This window comes from Gorilla gorilla, chromosome 16, assembly GCF_029281585.2.
Source record: "Gorilla gorilla gorilla isolate KB3781 chromosome 16, NHGRI_mGorGor1-v2.1_pri, whole genome shotgun sequence".
Lineage (NCBI taxonomy): Eukaryota > Metazoa > Chordata > Mammalia > Primates > Hominidae > Gorilla > Gorilla gorilla.
The window spans coordinates 72,584,630-72,601,582 of NC_073240.2; the positions used below are offsets into that span (position 1 = coordinate 72,584,630).

At 43.4% G+C, this 16,953-nt stretch overlaps 1 protein-coding gene across 4 annotated transcripts in view; it reads left to right on the forward strand.

Moving 5' to 3' along the window:
• THSD4 (thrombospondin type 1 domain containing 4) overlaps positions 1–16,953 on the forward strand; it is a 693,045-nt gene that overhangs the window by 626,854 nt on the left and 49,238 nt on the right. For all 4 annotated transcript variants that reach the window (XR_008672073.2, XR_010131023.1, XM_031002164.3 and 1 more), the window contains 4 exons: positions 2,024–2,153; positions 3,758–3,962; positions 5,342–5,515; positions 14,914–15,087. Coding sequence is in view for 2 of the 4 variants with exons in the window: in XM_031002164.3 (XP_030858024.2) it covers positions 2,024–2,153; positions 3,758–3,962; positions 5,342–5,515; positions 14,914–15,087 (683 nt within the window). In the remaining 2 variants the exon portion in view is untranslated. The remainder of the gene's footprint in view (positions 1–2,023; positions 2,154–3,757; positions 3,963–5,341; positions 5,516–14,913; positions 15,088–16,953) is intronic.

A 16,953-nucleotide genomic window follows, 5' to 3' on the forward strand; every position in this document is an offset into this window, starting at 1 on the left:
TTTGTAGATCTGGCATTTCCCCACCTTCAGAGAGCCAGAGGGCCTCTGAGTTCATTTCCATGGAGCCGGACCATGGACAATGTCCATAAATGCCCTAAAATGTCAAGGGAAGACAAGCAGTGGCCAGGTGCTGGACAACCCCAGCAGGACCCATCTTCCCAAGACACAGAGCATTCCTATGGGAGCCTGTATCCTTTTGATTAAAAAAATTTGATTTCTTCCTTATTTGAGCGCCAAGTGGTTGAGATAGTTCCTTTTGCTTTCCTATCCACAAACATCTAAGTGGAAAAGCTAAACCCACATGGTCTGAAGGAAAAGGAATAGGCTAAATAAGATCTTTACTTAATCCCTTAATAGCCGAGTCCCACTGCAAGCTATGAACCATGTATTCACCTTTATAACTGCACAGTGTACTTAATGTTTGTTGAAATTAATTAAAAATCTGTTCTATTTAATGGAAGGAGATCTGTAGCTGGACAAACTTTAATTCCACAAAAGTTTTTGCATCCCATTAACTTTACAGTCAGTACTGCCTTTTACTCAGCCAATAATTGTGCTTAATTGGAACGTTATTTTAAATAATGGTCTCAAGTTATAGCCACACTGTAAATTTTTACCACCAGGGTAATTTAAACAAATGATCGTTTCAGATTCAACACTGTCTTGCAAACTGTCAAGTTTCTTACTACCCTCTGGCTCAGTGTGTCATACAAGATAAGCTTGAAAAACCACTGAAACACTTTCATGACTGATGAAATATTAAGATGTTTATGTTAAAAGATAGCCCCTATGTTGCAGTTAAAATTGTAAGGAGTTGGAGCTTCAGAAAATATGAATGCCTGGCCAATTAGCAACAGAGATAAGACAGAGTTGTAGAATAAAGTATAGTGTTCTTCCGGCAGGAGTTGTATACTGGCCTGGACTATGGGGAACACAGTTATTTGTGAAGAAGCATCTTCCCGTGGTTGGTTCAGGTTCAGGGGTTACATTTCTCACGTTATAAACGTCCATTAATAATAGCTCAGTGTTGCCACCAGGTGGCAGCAGAGAAAGGAAGGCAGAATTGAATCAGCCTTTTTTTTTTTTTTTAATTGACACCTAGACATTCCATTTAACAAATTCTGGCTTTTTATCGAAAATAGATGTATCCTTATTAATCCAATGAAAGTAAAACAAAAAACCTAAAACAGTTATAAACATTCATTCAACACCATTCAAACATTCATTCAACACAGTCATTTATTGAGCCCCTGCTACTCTCCTAGGTACTGGGGCTACAGAGATTAAGAAGTAGCCCTGTCCCTCAGAAGCTCACTGTCTCATGGGAAGTAGACATATGCTCAGATCACTGAAATACCATTGGATGGGTACTTTATTAGAAGAACATGAAAGACGCTTGCCAAAGGGGGAGGCAGCTGCTCTTCTGCCCTTTCTTGAATCTTCTACTTCTGTGCTTCAACCTATCCCTTAAATGTACCTGGTGTAGCAGGCTAGTTTGTCAGGCAGGTACTTTCATTCCAGTTTAATGACCTAGACAGCCTCCTGCCTCCAAAATACACATGCACATATCTACCCAAACCCAATTCTTTCTCTAGAATGAAGGTTGGCCCATTTAGGACACTTTCTCTTTGACGCTTCCAGAGAACTTTAGAAAAGTTACTCTTTGTGTTCCTTCTATAATCATTCCACTGCCTAGGGAATCTCTCTTTTGTTATCTTGAACTATAATGAAGATGCTTTGTATCTGCCTTTGAGCATATTTAGACTGTGTCCACAAATAGATTATTGATTCCTTTTAGGGCAGGCTCTTCTTTGCACCCCCACAGTTCCTAGCAAAGACCTGTGAGGTAGGGGTGTGTAAACCCTCAAATGAAGGGGGAGTGTAAGTGTGCATGTGTGTGTGAATTGCCCTCACTGTTTCTGTGCCCTCTCTTCATCAGCACCCGAATCTCTGTGCATCTCCACCCATAGCCCAGCTTTCCAGTGTGTGGGACTGTCTTTCAGACATTCTTCTGTTGTTGCAGGATCGCAGTACCCTATTTTCCGCTGTGTGCACAGAAGCACTCATGAAGAGGCTCCTGAGAGTTACTGTGACTCCAGCATGAAGCCGACCCCCGAGGAGGAGCCCTGCAACATCTTCCCTTGCCCAGCCTTGTAAGATGGCCCCTCCATTTAGGTCGCCTATTACCAGGTCACTTTAGGTCACTTATGCACAGGACCTTACGAACAGATATAAGTCAGTCTAAATCTGATTTAGAAATACAAGACTTGGACCATGCATAAAATGCAGTCTGTTTAGCAGGCACACCTGTCTTTCAGGATGAACTCAGGAGCTGATAGCCTTTAGCAAGTCAACCCACTTCTAGGAAGCCCACCCTTGACAAAGCTGGAGCAATTAGGTTTGAGCCTGGTAAGGAAAACAAAGGAGGAAGCAAAAAATGAGAAGCCAGTGTAGTTAGTGTCGTAGGTGAGCTGTTTACAGAGAGAGGATAATTAAAGTCACAAAAACATCAGCCTGGAGAGGCCAAGAAAAGTGTCTCGGGAGAGGTCTTGAACTGTTTTGGTTTTTTGGTTTTGTTTTTGTTTTTATGGCGGAGTCTAGCTCTGTTGCCCAGGCCAGAGTGCAGTGGCACGATCTCAGCAACCTTCACCTCCTGGGTTCAAGCAATTATCCTGCATCAGCCTCCCGAGTAGCTGGGACTACAGGTGCACATTACCACGCCTGGCTAATTTTTGTATTTTTTATAGGGACAGGGTTTTGCCATGTTGGCCAGGCTGGTCTTGAACTCCTGAGCGCTAATGGTCTGCCCACCTCAGCCTCCCAAAGTGCTGGGATTATGGGCGTGAACCACCGCGCCTGGCCTTGAACTGGTTATTGAATGATAAATGGGACACTTGAAGAAGAACAAGGGGAAAGGGCCCTAAAAGGGTCAAAACCTAATTTTCAGAGTAATAAAAATATAATTCTCATCCAAGTATATGGTGAGCATGGGCTGCTGTCTCATTTAACTAATAACAGAGCAGATGACAGAGGAGGGTTTGCGAAACTGATACGGGAATTGTTAATGAAAAATAAAGAATGCTAGAATAAGATTTCTAAGTTAGTAGCAAAAATGAGTTAATGATCTACAGTGTAATAAAACTAACCTTTGTAGGTTTTTTTTAATTAGATAAAAATCATTTGTACGTTTTCAGTTTTCTATAACTTTTTATAGAATCTGGGCCCTAATCACTGGTAAATAGCATGTCAAGTGTCAAGCAAATTTATCTGCCTTTACAGAGTCCGATGACCCTTAGGCAGACTTTTTCTTTTTCTTTTTCTTTTCTTTTTTTGAGACAGGGTCTTACTCCATTGCCCAGGCTGGAGTGCAGTGGCACAATCATGGCTCACTGCAGCCTCAATCTCCCAGGCTCAAGCCATCCCCTGACCTCAGCCTCCCGAGTAGCTGGGACTACAGGCACACACCACCACACCCAGCTAACTTTGGTATTTTTTGTAGAGACGGGGTTTTGCCATGTTGCCCAGGCTGGTCTCGAACTCCTGGGCTCAAGCCATCCTCCCACCTCAGCTTCCCAAAGTGCTGGGATTACAGGCGTGCCCCACTGTGCCCAGCCTAGGCTGACTTTTAAGCAATGCTCTAGTAAGAAACTCCACCCATAGTGATTCTGATGATTCTGTGTACGCTGCTGCGGGCTCACGCTCACTTCTTGTTGACTGAAGGTTGTCTCTCACTCTCGCTCTCTCATTCCTGAACCAGCTGGGACATCGGGGAGTGGTCTGAGTGCAGCAAGACCTGTGGCCTGGGCATGCAGCACCGCCAGGTTCTGTGCCGCCAGGTGTACGCCAACCGCAGCCTGACGGTGCAGCCCTACCGCTGCCAGCACCTGGAGAAACCTGAGACCACCAGCACCTGCCAACTCAAGATCTGCAGCGAGTGGCAGATCCGGACCGACTGGACCTCGGTAAACAGGCAGGGCAGCCCGCTCTGCAGCTCCCTCTCCAGCTCCCACCACACTTTCCAGCCTCCCCCACTAAGACCTGAGATGGGTAACCCTGAGTTCCACAGGAGGGAACCCATCCCGTGGGGGTCTGGATGGCTATTTTTGCAAACCACAGGATGTACCAATAATTCAATAGAGTTCAGGGTAGTGTGTGCCACCCACAGCCAACTTTATGAGTGAGCCCAGGGGGAGCCCTGTGATACTGGCCTCATCTGTTTTGTGAGTCATGGTGAAGTGAAGGTTGGCAACTGCTGGTAGAGCCAACTCCTTCCAATTTTCCCTACCCATTTTATAGCTGAAAAGACTGAGGCCTGGAAGAATAGAGTAGTGTCAGTCAAAATTAAGGCTGTTAAGGCAGAAATAATTTGATAAAAGATTTATTGGAAGCCAATGTAAGGATCAGCCCAAGAAGACACACGAACAACGTTGGACATGTTCCAAAGTCTGTTACAAGTTGAAAGGCTTTTAGAAGAAAGTTTAGGAGAGGAGAGGGGGACCCCTCGAATCGGAGTTGTCTTTTTCATTGGAGGGTACAGCACAGAGGTTGCAATCACTGGCTACAGATGACGACATACAGGCTAAGATGTTTTAAGTGCAAGACAGTCAATAAAACTTCATGAGTCAGAAATAAATCAGCATAACTTTATGACTCAGAAACAAACCAAACAAACCAGTGTCCTCTTCAATGTCCACAGGTTACACATTAATCAGTATGTCAACAGTTTGAAGAATTCACAATAAGATTTGAGGAACTGACAATAATATTCTTTACTCTAAACAGGATGTAAGCCATGAATCCTAAGACCTTCTTCCCAGGCAACTTAGAACATAGTTTATTCTTCAAGGGCACAGGTGCATGACTTAACCCCTTGCCTGCCATGGCGTTGGGTCCTGTTTATAATTTGGTGTCTTATTGCCACAGAGAGTCCATTCTGTCAGTCTTATGATTTCTCTCTTAACATCAATGCTGGTCAGTTGTGTCTAGACTGCAAAACGGAGGTGGTATGACAGGGTGTGTCCAACCTTCCATCCTGTCATGGCCAGGAAATCCATTTTTAAGGTTTCTCTGGGGGGTCTCCTTGGCCAAGAGGAGGCCCATTCAGTCAGCTGGGAGGCTTAGGATTTTATTTTTAGTTTACAGTAGGCGAGGCATCTAAGAAGGTCTTGTAGAAAAGGGTTGTGGAGTTTTCTAGGGCTCAGATCCCTGCCCCAGCTGGTGACATGCATGACAGAGCCTCAGTCTCATGGGGCTGATCACAAAGGCTGCGAGCTCCATACTGGCAATTCTCTCCCAGAGCTGAAGCTGCTGGTTCCCCTGACGTCAGTGTGCTGTGTTTCAGTGCTCGGTGCCCTGCGGCGTGGGACAGAGGACCCGTGATGTGAAGTGTGTGAGCAACATTGGGGATGTGGTTGACGATGAGGAATGCAACATGAAGCTCCGGCCGAATGACATTGAGAACTGCGACATGGGACCCTGTGCCAAGAGCTGGTTCCTCACCGAGTGGAGCGAAAGGGTGAGTGTGGTGGCGGGCAGAGTGCCGGGGACCGAGGTCTGCCAGATGCCTCCAAAACTACACAAAGATGAATCACTAGCTCAGAATCCCAAGACTGATTTCTGGCTCTGGGGGGAAAAAAAAGGCCCAGAGAGGAATTATCGTAGGCTTTCTATCCTTATGTGAGGACTGAGGGTCTCCAAAGGTGAGGAGTGTGTATGAAAAACTTGATTGAATTCTTAGCACTCCATGTGGTCACTCCATAATACTAGGTGAAGTGAATCATTACATCCCATCGTTCATATGTCTTGTAAGTGCCTGGTGTCTCATAGACACTCAGCAATGGCAGGCCCCTCTACTGCTTTCTGCCAACTCAAAACATCCCACACCCCGTTCCCTCCCCAGTAGCCTGGCCTCCCATGGGAAGTCTCAGGTGTCAAAGAATAACTCAAAGGCATATATAGTCAACCGTTAGCCCACCAGTTACCTGGATATAAGGGAAAACAGTCATAGATTAAATTCATCCATCAAAGGCAAAAGGAGGATTTATATGAAAAGGGGTTTCTGCAGATGGAGCGATGTTGGTTACACAACAGCATGAATGCACCTAATGCCCTGGAGGTGTGGGCTTAAAAGTGGTTACGATGGTCAATTTCATGCTATGTGTATTCTACCACAATCAAAAATGAAGTTTGAGAAAAGACACTAAACAAATTGTAGAACATACTTTGGGACAGGGAGAAGAAAGGAGGAAGGAGATAAGGAATTGTGCTTCCTTTCCTGGTGGAATCGGCGGATTGGCGGGCATGGGGTGGCCAGTCAGAGGGTTTGCCCAGGGCAGCTGCACAGCTGTGAGAGGCACCAAGTCCAGATTCTGGATTCTCCAGGAGATCTAGGGAGTTTACTTGGGATGAGGACATGATTGGCTATCTCTGACCTTGGTTAGCGGCCTACCTCTCGGATACACTAGTTCTGCCCCACTTCCCTTGCTAGAATCCCGTGCGTACACGTTACCTGTGAACCGCATTAAAGTGTAGGTCTGAGGCAGCAGGTGTGGGGAGGAGCCAGGGAGTCTACATTTATTTTCTTTCTTTTTTTAAAAATATTTTTTATATTTTTTAATTTTTATTTATTTATTTATTTTGAGACCGGGTCTCATTCTGTTGCCCGGGCTGGAGTGCAGTGGTGCAATCTCAGCTCACTGCAGCCTCGACCTGCTGGGATCAAGCAATCCTCCTGCCTCAGCACCCCCTGCCCCCCCCCCCCCCCCCCCCACCGCCAACGTAGGTGGGACTATAGGTGCGCGCCACCTCCCTGGCTAATTTTTTGTATTTGTTTGTGGTTTCACCATGTTGCCCAAGCTGGTCTCAAACTCCTGGGCTCAAGTGATCTGCCACCTCGGCCTCCCGAAGCCCTGGAATTGTAGGCATGAGCCACTGTGCCTGGCCACAGCCTACATTTCTAATAGGTTCCCAGGGTCTCTGAGGCCACTGATCCAAGGACCACACTCTGAATAACAAGGCCATAAAAAAGACAGAGGAGCCCAGCCATGTTCTTGGATCTTAGGAGACATGATGCAGCCCATGAGCCCCCACTCCTGTCCCCACTCCCAGCATCGTGAGAACAATAACCATAGTATCTCAGACTCAAAGAAGGACCCTTTCATGCAGTTTGGGGATATCAGCAGACATGCCCCATACAGCCACATTGGCTGACTCCAACTGGTCGGTGTCCATTGTGACTGGTCAATGGCCACCATGCACCTGTTATTCAGTATTTTGAATATCACCCCTAGAGGTGTTCACATAGGTTTTCTCTCCCTCTGCGGTGTAAGATGCCCCTTCATTTTGTCCCTCTATCACCATAACAGTCCACTTCCACAGGGAGTGTTATCCAGAAAGAGAGGAAGGACAAACCTGCAAATGCAGCCTTCACTCCACCTCCATAGATGGTCCTGGAGATTCTTACCTAGCGGCTCATCTTCTTGTGTGTTCCCCACACCTCATGGCATATGGCCCCTGCCCCTTAGGCCCAGGATGGCCCCAGATGGACAGCTCTTGGTGCAAATACTGAGCTTCCAAGATGAGCATCTGACTGTGCCCCCAGTCCCAGGAGCAGACACTAATTTGGCCATCTGGGAGGCTCTAACCAAAGAGAAACAGATGGAGAGTAAGTGCTGATCTGGCCACTGACTCAAGCTTCTGTCCTAAAGCTGAGTCCAGGAGAGCTCATCCTAGTTGTTCTGTGTATCCCTATTTTCCAAGCCTCCCATCCCAAACATTAGCGCATGGTACTGTGGAAACAGTGGGGGAAGGTGTTTGTGAGCTCAGCCTCCTTGCCAGCATGAGGAATCCTCTGCCGTGCCCCTGACATAGGTCACAGCTCTTGCCCAAACCCTTTATCAGAAATTCACCCTGTGTCCAGACAATTACATCTGTTTCTTGTACAGCTCAAGGTATCAAGAGGTCTCCTTTTACAATGAACCAAAGTGTTTCTTACTAAGTCCCACTGTCCTTTAGAAAAGGACAGCCCTACAGCCATTGGGGAACCCCTTCCACTTTCTCCAGGCTAAAAATATCTAGTTTCCTCAACTAATCCTTTTGTGCTTTAGTTTCTGAGCTCATTCGTGTTCTCAGTAAACTTGACAGATTTCCTGTATCAGCAAATGGATGAAAAGAATGATGCTGGGCTTTCATTTTTATATTGGAATGATTCTTTTTCTTAAAAATGGTGACTTTTTTCTGGTTAAAAAGTAACACAGTATTGTTTTAAGAATATGAGAAATTTGGAAAAGTATGCTCCAAACCTCTTCACTAAAAGAAAATTTGAGATTAAGCTATACTTCAAGCTTTTTTCTTCTCATACATACTTTACCTACATAGCTTTTTTTCCTCATACATATTTTAAAGATATAAATGTATCTTTATATCATAATGTATGTATAATTTGGTCACCTGTTTTCACTTAATTATTATAAGCATAAAATCTTTAAAACATGATTTTTATTATAATAAGCTATAGAACTACATAATTGAAACAATCTCCTATTTCTAAATGTTTGGGATTTTCTAGTTTTTATTTTTATTTTTATTTTTATTTTTATTTTTGAGACCAGGTCTTGCTCTGTTGCCCAGGCTGGAGTGCAGTGGCACAATCATGGCTCACTGAAGCCTTGACCTCCTGGGCTCTAGTGATCCTCCCACCTCAGCCTCCTGAGTAGCTGGGATTACAGTTATAAGCCTCCATACACGGGTGATGTTTTACTGTTTAAAACAGAATATTTTAAAAGACTTCAGTAAGTGTTCTTGTGCATAAATCTTTATATGCACCTTTTCTTATCTCTGTAAAATAGTGGGGACGTGGAATCATGTTAAATTATGGGAAAATATTATGAATGCTTTTAGAACTCTTAATACATTTTAGCTAATTGTTCTCCAGAAAGATTATTTCGGTGTAGTCTTCCAAGCAGCAACGGAGAGCGCTTTTACAGTCATTTTGTTGCCATGATTCTTTAGTTTGTAAATTCCATGTCTCTGCATTTGCCACTCTCTGAAAAGGCAGAGGGCTCAGAGCACAATGCGTATAGAGAAAAAACAACTCTGTGGGGAAAATAGCTGCAGTGGTTCATTCCTCTGTGTGTCTCCCATGTTTATTTAGAACAGTAAAAAGCTACATGTAAATTTTCCAAAGATTTCCACGCTACCTATTTCCTCTCCAATAATGACTTGCAGATTTCCCCTTAAAGTAATTTTACTTTGCATTTCAACATAAGTTCTTGCCGAATCTAGCTTGGCTTAAAATTATAAATAGAGCAAAGAATGAGCACTTTATTCTATTCAGGGAACTCTTTCGTTCGTTTTGGAAAAGATGTTCTAAATCATGCAAGTTGGGTGCTATATGATGTAAGTAAATAATTTTTGCCTTATCTACCCTCAGAATAGATCATGAATTCTAAATGTTCATGCTTATTTTAGAGTAGATGAGTGGGAAGGGAGTACTATTGGGTTTAAGAAACGCACATTGGCTTTGGTATCATCTCCATGACCACCACTTATTTCGTATTTGACCCTGAGCGAGCTACTGATTCACCGAGCTTCAGTTTTTTCAACTGTAGCATTGCTGAGTAACCGCTGCAGTAATATATTTGAAGCTATGACCTAGATGAGGTTGGCACAGTGGGAAGGGTTTCCTGTGGGCTGCTTCATTCTTCTTCAGCTGCGTGTTACCAGGGGCCTTTGGGCCACCAGTTGGTCTTAGAAAAGGTTCAGCCCCTGGAATGACCAGCGGATGGCAGTCTTCCACTTTTGAGTAGTTGCTTTGTGTAGAAAATGGCCTCGTTAAGCTTTAGTCTGAACTATGAAATTTTTTATTACTGGGAATAAACATGTGTTGAGCACCTGTTACATGCCAGTCATGAACGAGACACAGCCTCCGACTCAATAAGCTCAAGAGGGAGAGACTAAAGAAAATTAAAGTTCGCAAACACTTAAGAGTACAGAGTGTGTCTTATTGCCCAATTTAAAATTAATTAATCTTTACCTAAGTGAATTGAGGTTGTAACCCCAGTCTGAATCTTCTCTTAAACTTCTAGGGACACAAAGTTTCTTCTGGCTTAATGACTCACCTTAAAAACATCTTTTCAGCTGCTTGTAATTGAGAGTGGGCCTTATCAGAAGTAAGCATCATTGACTTTTCAGTTCTACAAATCAATGATGAGTTTAAGCCCATGTGCAATTTTTAATCACAACAGGAAAAAAACACTTTTAGAAAGTCCACCAGCCTTAGTTTGGTAACACCTAATTTCTAAGAAAGTTTTCCAGGAAAAAAATACTGAATCATTTAAATTATAAGAAATGATGCATAAAGCTGAAGTTCAAGAATAGTCATTAGAGCCTTATAGTCCCTTAGGGGCCAGTTGGGCCAAGTTTAGGATTTAACTGTTGCTGGAATGAGAAGGCAGTCCCCACCAGAGGGTTGCTTAGGAATTCCATGTGTTTCTGTGTTTTATCAGCCCAGAAGTTCAATTATGAGTCATGTCCTCTTCTGACTAGCAAAGCAGATTTGGTCCTTTTAGGAACATCCTTTAAGGACAGTGGGTGGGTGTGGTTTGGAGCCTCACCTGGAAGGTTAGTCCCCACTCCCTGGTAGGGACTTCTCCTTACCCTTGCTTCTGCTGACAGGCTTCCTGGACCAGGTCGTGTGTGGGGAGCTCCTTTCATATTTACATTTGTTGGGCTTTTCACTGAAGGTGTTGTAATAAAATGAAACTCCTCTACAGGCCTCATCCATGTGATGTCCTCCCATTGGGCACTGGCATGGTCCTTCACATTCTTCTTTTAAATTAGGTACATGGGGATGTGAAGACACTTTCCCAAATGTATGTGCATTACTTGGTTTTGAAAGCAGAAAATTAAGTTAGCTAGTCAGATGGAAATTACCTGGAAAGAAGTAGCCTAAGGGTTGGAAACATGAAGATAACTGAAATTCTATTTACCTTTTATTCTTTTTTTTTTTTTTTTTTTTTGAGATGGAGTCTCACTCTGTCACCCAGGCTGGAGTACAGTGGCGTGATCTCGGCTTACCGCATCACTGCAACCTCCACCTCCCGGGTTCAAGCGATTCTTCTGCTTCAGCCTCCCAAGTAGCTGGAATTACAGGTGCACACCATCATGCCCAGTTAATTTTTGTATTTTTAGTAGAGATGGGGTTTCACTATGTTGGCCAGGCTGGTCTCAAACTCCTGACCTCAGGTGATCCGCCTGCCTCAGCCTCCGAAAGTGCTGGGATTACAGATGTGAGCCACCACACCTGGCCTATCTTGTATTCTTTACAAGAGTATTTAAATGTCTTGAGTTTTAAAGTTAGGAAGAAAAGCAGATCATACATGGCTGAAACAAACAAACAAATGCTTTAGCCTAGAATATTCTGATTATTGTAACAAATTTTAAGCTAAAGGACTGAGTCATTGTCCCAGATTTTAATAACAATCTAGCAAAATAGCAAAGGACATGAAATATGCAAATAGCAAAATAGCAAAGGACATGAAAAATGTCTGCAAACCTGTAGGGGAGGAAAAATGTTTCCTCTACATTCTTAGGTTCTCTGGCTGCAGTCTGTGAATTAAGCTGACAAAAGATTAACAGATAAAAAGCATACCAATTTTGTTTGATGTTAATATTTTTATAGTGGCATGGGGGGCTTCATAGGAAAGAAGTGACAACCCCAGAGAAGCAGTTAGACTTGAGGGATTATATACCATTTTAACAAAGGGTGATAAACTATGGAGAAGTGATTAGACAAAGGAAATGGGCTGGGGCTTCTAGGGACAGTAAATTGTGAGAAATTGACAAAGAAAAATATGGGGGAAATTGACAGAAGATAAGGGGCCTTTTATTAAAGTTTATTTGTGCAGACTTGTCTTGGAGTCAGCTCCCCATCTCCAGTGATAAGAATCTTCTCTTCTTCCTAGCACTGGGAGGGCACCCTTCTCATGGGAAATTTATGCCCTGGTTTTAGGCAGAAATGGGGAAGACAGAGAGCTCTTCCTGCATCTGCTATTTCTCAATAGCCTTCAGCTCAAAATAATCAATATGCCAAAGCAACATATTTTGGGGTGGCATGTTCTGATCCCCTTCAAGCCCTTTGCTCCAGAGGGAGTTTCTTCCCTAAGGGGTCAAGCCCAGCTTAGCAGTGGAAAGGTAAATGTTTGATCGCTCATGCTGGCATGTGATTTTACAAGACTAGATGTCAGCATACAAAACTGAAAGTGGAAATTTTGATAAGGAAATGAGGTTGTAAGGATTGTTTTTCCCTTTTCTCAGTTTTTATTTAAAATTCTATTGCTTTATTTTCTAAAATAATACGGGTAGAACTCAAACATTGACTCTATTTTTAAGAAAAGACCCAGAAACCCTTAGAAAGGGCTTTGGTCATGTGCTAAAGGGCCACATCTAGGATTAGAAAGTGCTAATAGATAAGAGAAATGAACAAGGCAGGGCCCAAGTCTATATGCAACTGATATTCATGGATTTACTCATGAATAAGACACTGACCTGAGAAAGAATTAGAGAGGATTCGTTAGTTCCTGCTCTCACCAAGCCTGCTTCAGCAAAGACAAAAAAAAAAAAAAAAAGACAGGACACAAATAACCATAATACAAAGGCAGGAAGCAGCACATAGAGTGCCATGAGAATTCCAAGGCTTGAAAGAACATCTTAAATTGGACACTCAAGATAGTCTTCACGGAGGAGATGGTATTTGAGCTGAGCCTTAAAGGCTTCTGATCTGTCCAGTGAAGGGAAAGGGCATTCTGGGTGGAGGGAATGGCAGGGGCAAGGGCTCTGTGAGCCTTTTATGTGATCAGGGAATAACAGCCACTCTGAGTCTGTCCAGAAGGAGGTATGTGGGATAGGATAATGGGAAATTAGTCTAGAAGAATTGGGTCAATTGGGGCCATATTATAGAAAACCCTTAATGCTAGAAGTCCATATGTGACTTCTGTTAGGAATGGGATAACTTCAGAGGGAATTTTTAGCATGGAGTTCTCAACACCTGGCAGCCCAATGCATTGGAAAAGCTGGTGAGGTTGAGCAAGAAGCTACAGCCACAGTCCAGGGTAAGAAAGTAAACTGTGCTGGGAACTGGGAACCATGGATGGAAAGGGACAAGACAGGTTAGAGAAATGTGGCAGAACTAGAGTCTGTGAGACCTAATGATTGTCTAGATGTTGGAAGCAAGAGGGTAGGAGAATAGTCAACTTTTAAATCCAGGTAGAAACTTGAAAGCAAATCAGAAAAATAAAAGGAGGAATGGTAACAGTGGTGAAGGTGTACATGCTGGATTCAAGCCACCTGTAGGACACCCAGTTAAGGATGCCCAAAAAATGTTTGAAAAGATAAAGTTTAGGTGTGGTGGCACACACCTGTAATCCCAGCACTTTGGGAGGCCGAGGCAGGCGGATCTCTTGCGCTCAGGAGTTTGAGACCAGCCTGGGCAACATGGCAAAATCCCGTCTCTACAAAAAAATACAAAAATTAGCTGGACTCCTGGAGCTACTCAGGAGGCTGAGGTGGGAGGATCGCTTGACCCCAAGAGGTTGAAGCTGCAGTGAGCTGAGATCACACCACATGGGTGATGCAATCCTATCTGGGTGACAAAGCGAGACCCTGTCTCGAAAAAAAGAAAAGACAAGATAAGATGAGAACCAAAATAAGGGCACATTCCAACGTATGGCAAGACAGATGGAAAATGCTCTATGAGCTTTGGGCTATGACTCAGGAATGTTTTCACTGTATCCTAGGAGAGGACAGTGTGATTGTAGTAGAAAAATCACTAACAGATATTTGGCTTTAAGTGAAGATTTTATCCCTATGAGGCTTAGTTTCTCTATCTTGGAGTGGGAATGTAGGGGTTGAAGCCCCTTATACCATTTATTGGGCACCTCCCATCTGCAAAGCACATTATACAGTCTCCATAGCCCTGTCAGAAATGTGTTTCTGTGCCAGTTGTCTAGATGAGCATGCCAAAGGTAGGAGGGGCTGGGTCACTTGCTCCAGGCCGCACAGCTAGTGAGGATATCAACACTGATGTACTGGTTCCAAAGCCAAGCTCTCCCTCTATACCAAGCTGTCTCCCAATCCTCTCATAGCTGTGGCCTTCTGGGACTGGAACAATTTGCCTTAATATCAGGCAGCAACATTGAGGTGACAGACTTAAGTCCCCCTCTTTTTCCAACCCAGACTTGGCTACTAGCAGGTAGAAATATGCCCAGGTTTTCATGCAACCATTCTTCTTCAGCTGAATGTATTTTTTATTTTTATTTTTATTTTTAGAGACAGGGTCTTCTCACTCTGTTGCCCAGGCTGGAGTGCAGTCGTGCAGTCATAGCTCAGTGTAGCCTCAACCTCCTGGGCTCAAGCGATCCTCCTGCCTCAGCCTCCCGAGTAGTTGGGATTACAGGTGCACACCACTGCTCCTGGCCAGTTTTTTAAATTTTTGTAGAGACAGTCTTGCTATGCTACCCAGGCTGGTCTCAAATTCCTGGGCTCAAGCAATCCTCCCACTTCAGCCTCCCAAAGCTGTGGTACCACAGGCGTGAGCCACAATACCCGGCCAAGCTGAATATATTTTTGAAAGCAAAAGCTGGGAAGGATAGTCTAACAAGTATAAGTGTATTCATTGCAGTGGCAAGATTGGATATTTGGAATTTGGAATGAAGCCCAACCCAGAAAATCTAAGACAGGGAATTGCCATACTGATATCTCGTAATGGAATAGGCTATGCATGAGAAGCTGCCAGATATTTCTAGGGGAAACAGATGGCAGGAAAATGAAGCATTCCATCCTGCTTTCCATCATTTGAAAGTGGCTTCAGCAGCTGCCAGGGCCTCCTGACTAATGTGCCCTTCCCCTGTCTCACAGTGTTCAGCGGAGTGTGGGGCCGGAGTGCGGACACGCTCGGTGGTGTGCATGACCAACCATGTCAGCAGCCTGCCCCTGGAGGGCTGTGGGAACAACCGGCCAGCAGAGGCCACCCCATGTGACAACGGACCCTGCACGGGCAAGGTGGAGTGGTTTGCCGGGAGCTGGAGTCAGGTGAGTGGCCAGAACTGGGTACGTCTGCCTGTGTCAGGCAAAAGGCAGCATACCAGAGGGGTTAGGAACCAGGACTTTGTGTCAGGTGTCCCAACTTTGAATCCCAGCAGTGCCACTGTCTATCTGTGACCCTGGAGAAGCTATTTATATTTCTGGAGCCTCAGTCAGTCAACAGTATTCATTGAACACCTACGGTGTGCTCATCTAAGTACTTGGGCTACATCAGTGAGCAACACAAATATCTCTGCCCTCAGGGAGCTTATGGCCTAGCATGCTTTCCTCATCTATACAATGCTGGCAATGATGGTACCTTATGAGGTTATTTTTAGAAGAAATGAAATTGTGTACATAAAATATGTAGCACAGTGCCTGACACAAAATAAATAGTGGCTGCTGCTATTATTCCTGTTAATAAAGCCAGTTTTTCTGTATTTGACAGTATCAGAAGCAGAAATTTTAAAAGTTGGAATTGTTCATTATGAAGAATAAATAATACTGAATACTTTAATAATTGATGAATTACATTTTCCCTTACTCTTCCAAAATTGAACGTGAACCCCACTAAGAAAATGTGGAAATGACTGCCTTGTTTTGATTACCATCAGTATTGGAGTTCTTGAGCCACTTAGCGTTTGGCTCCCAGGGCTGGCTGGTTCTCCAAGGACTGTTTGGCTTATGATCACGATTTACACATTATCAAGACCTCTGGCTCCATATAGAATTTTATTTCTTTTAAGTAGCATTAAAAACCGACCTTGGAAAAAAATGCACTGCCTTGTCCTTGTAAATTGATACAAGCCCTTTGGAAAGCAATTTGGCAATAAAAGTCAAGAACCATAAAAATGTTCCTTTGCCTTAACCCAGTCACCCCACTCCTGGGGATTCATTTTAAGGAAATAATTAACAAAAGAAAAAAAAGCCTTTTTCAACAGAGATGTTCATGACAGCAGGATGGTTACAGATATTATGGCATATCATAACTCAGTAAAATATAAGGTGACAGTGACAGCGATCGTTAGGAAGATGTGAAAGTGCATGTGGTATAATGGCAAGTGAGAAATAGAATGTGAAAATATTCAAACCCTATCATCTCTGCCACTTCAACATAGAGTTTTTATGCAAAAAACATAGGGAAATGTTTTTCTATTCAAATTCCCTTTAATGTTTTTTAAAATATAGAGAATTCAGAAAGAATTCAAGTACTTCCAGTGCTACTCTGGTGAATATCAAAGTTAGACACATTTGCTAACTGATCCCAGCTTGACTTCTCATTAGTTTTCTGGCTCTAGGTGAGTGATTTAACCTCTCTGAGCCTGTTTCCTCATCTGAATATGAAGGTAATCATATCAACCTCTTAAGGTTGTTACGAGGTTTTCATAAGATGCTATACATAAAGAGAATTACCCATTGCTTGGGATATGGGAAACACTTAATAAATATTAGTTCCCATCTCTCTATGTTTATTTTTTCTGCCAGCTATTTCTATCTCATTACTGGTAGTAAAATACATAGGACCTAAACCCCAAAGATAATTCAGCAGTGACTGTATATAGGACACCAATTATACCAAATATCCATAGATGTGTGAAATCATATGAGATCATTACAGTCACACACGTGAAGATAAGCAGTACAATTGAACTCATGTGTCTACCATTGTTAGAAAAGAAGGGAGCAGGATTCAGGGCCTTTTTTGCTTGTGGCCTCCTATTGACTTTAGACCTAAGCTTAAAGAACCAAGGGTGGTATGAACCCTGGCAAAGACAACCTTTATTTCTGCTAAGATTAGAAACAAAGGATTTGTTGCCCTGTTGTCCAAAAGGGTCAAGATACAATTGAATGTGGCCAAGGTTTTGGTTCTGGATT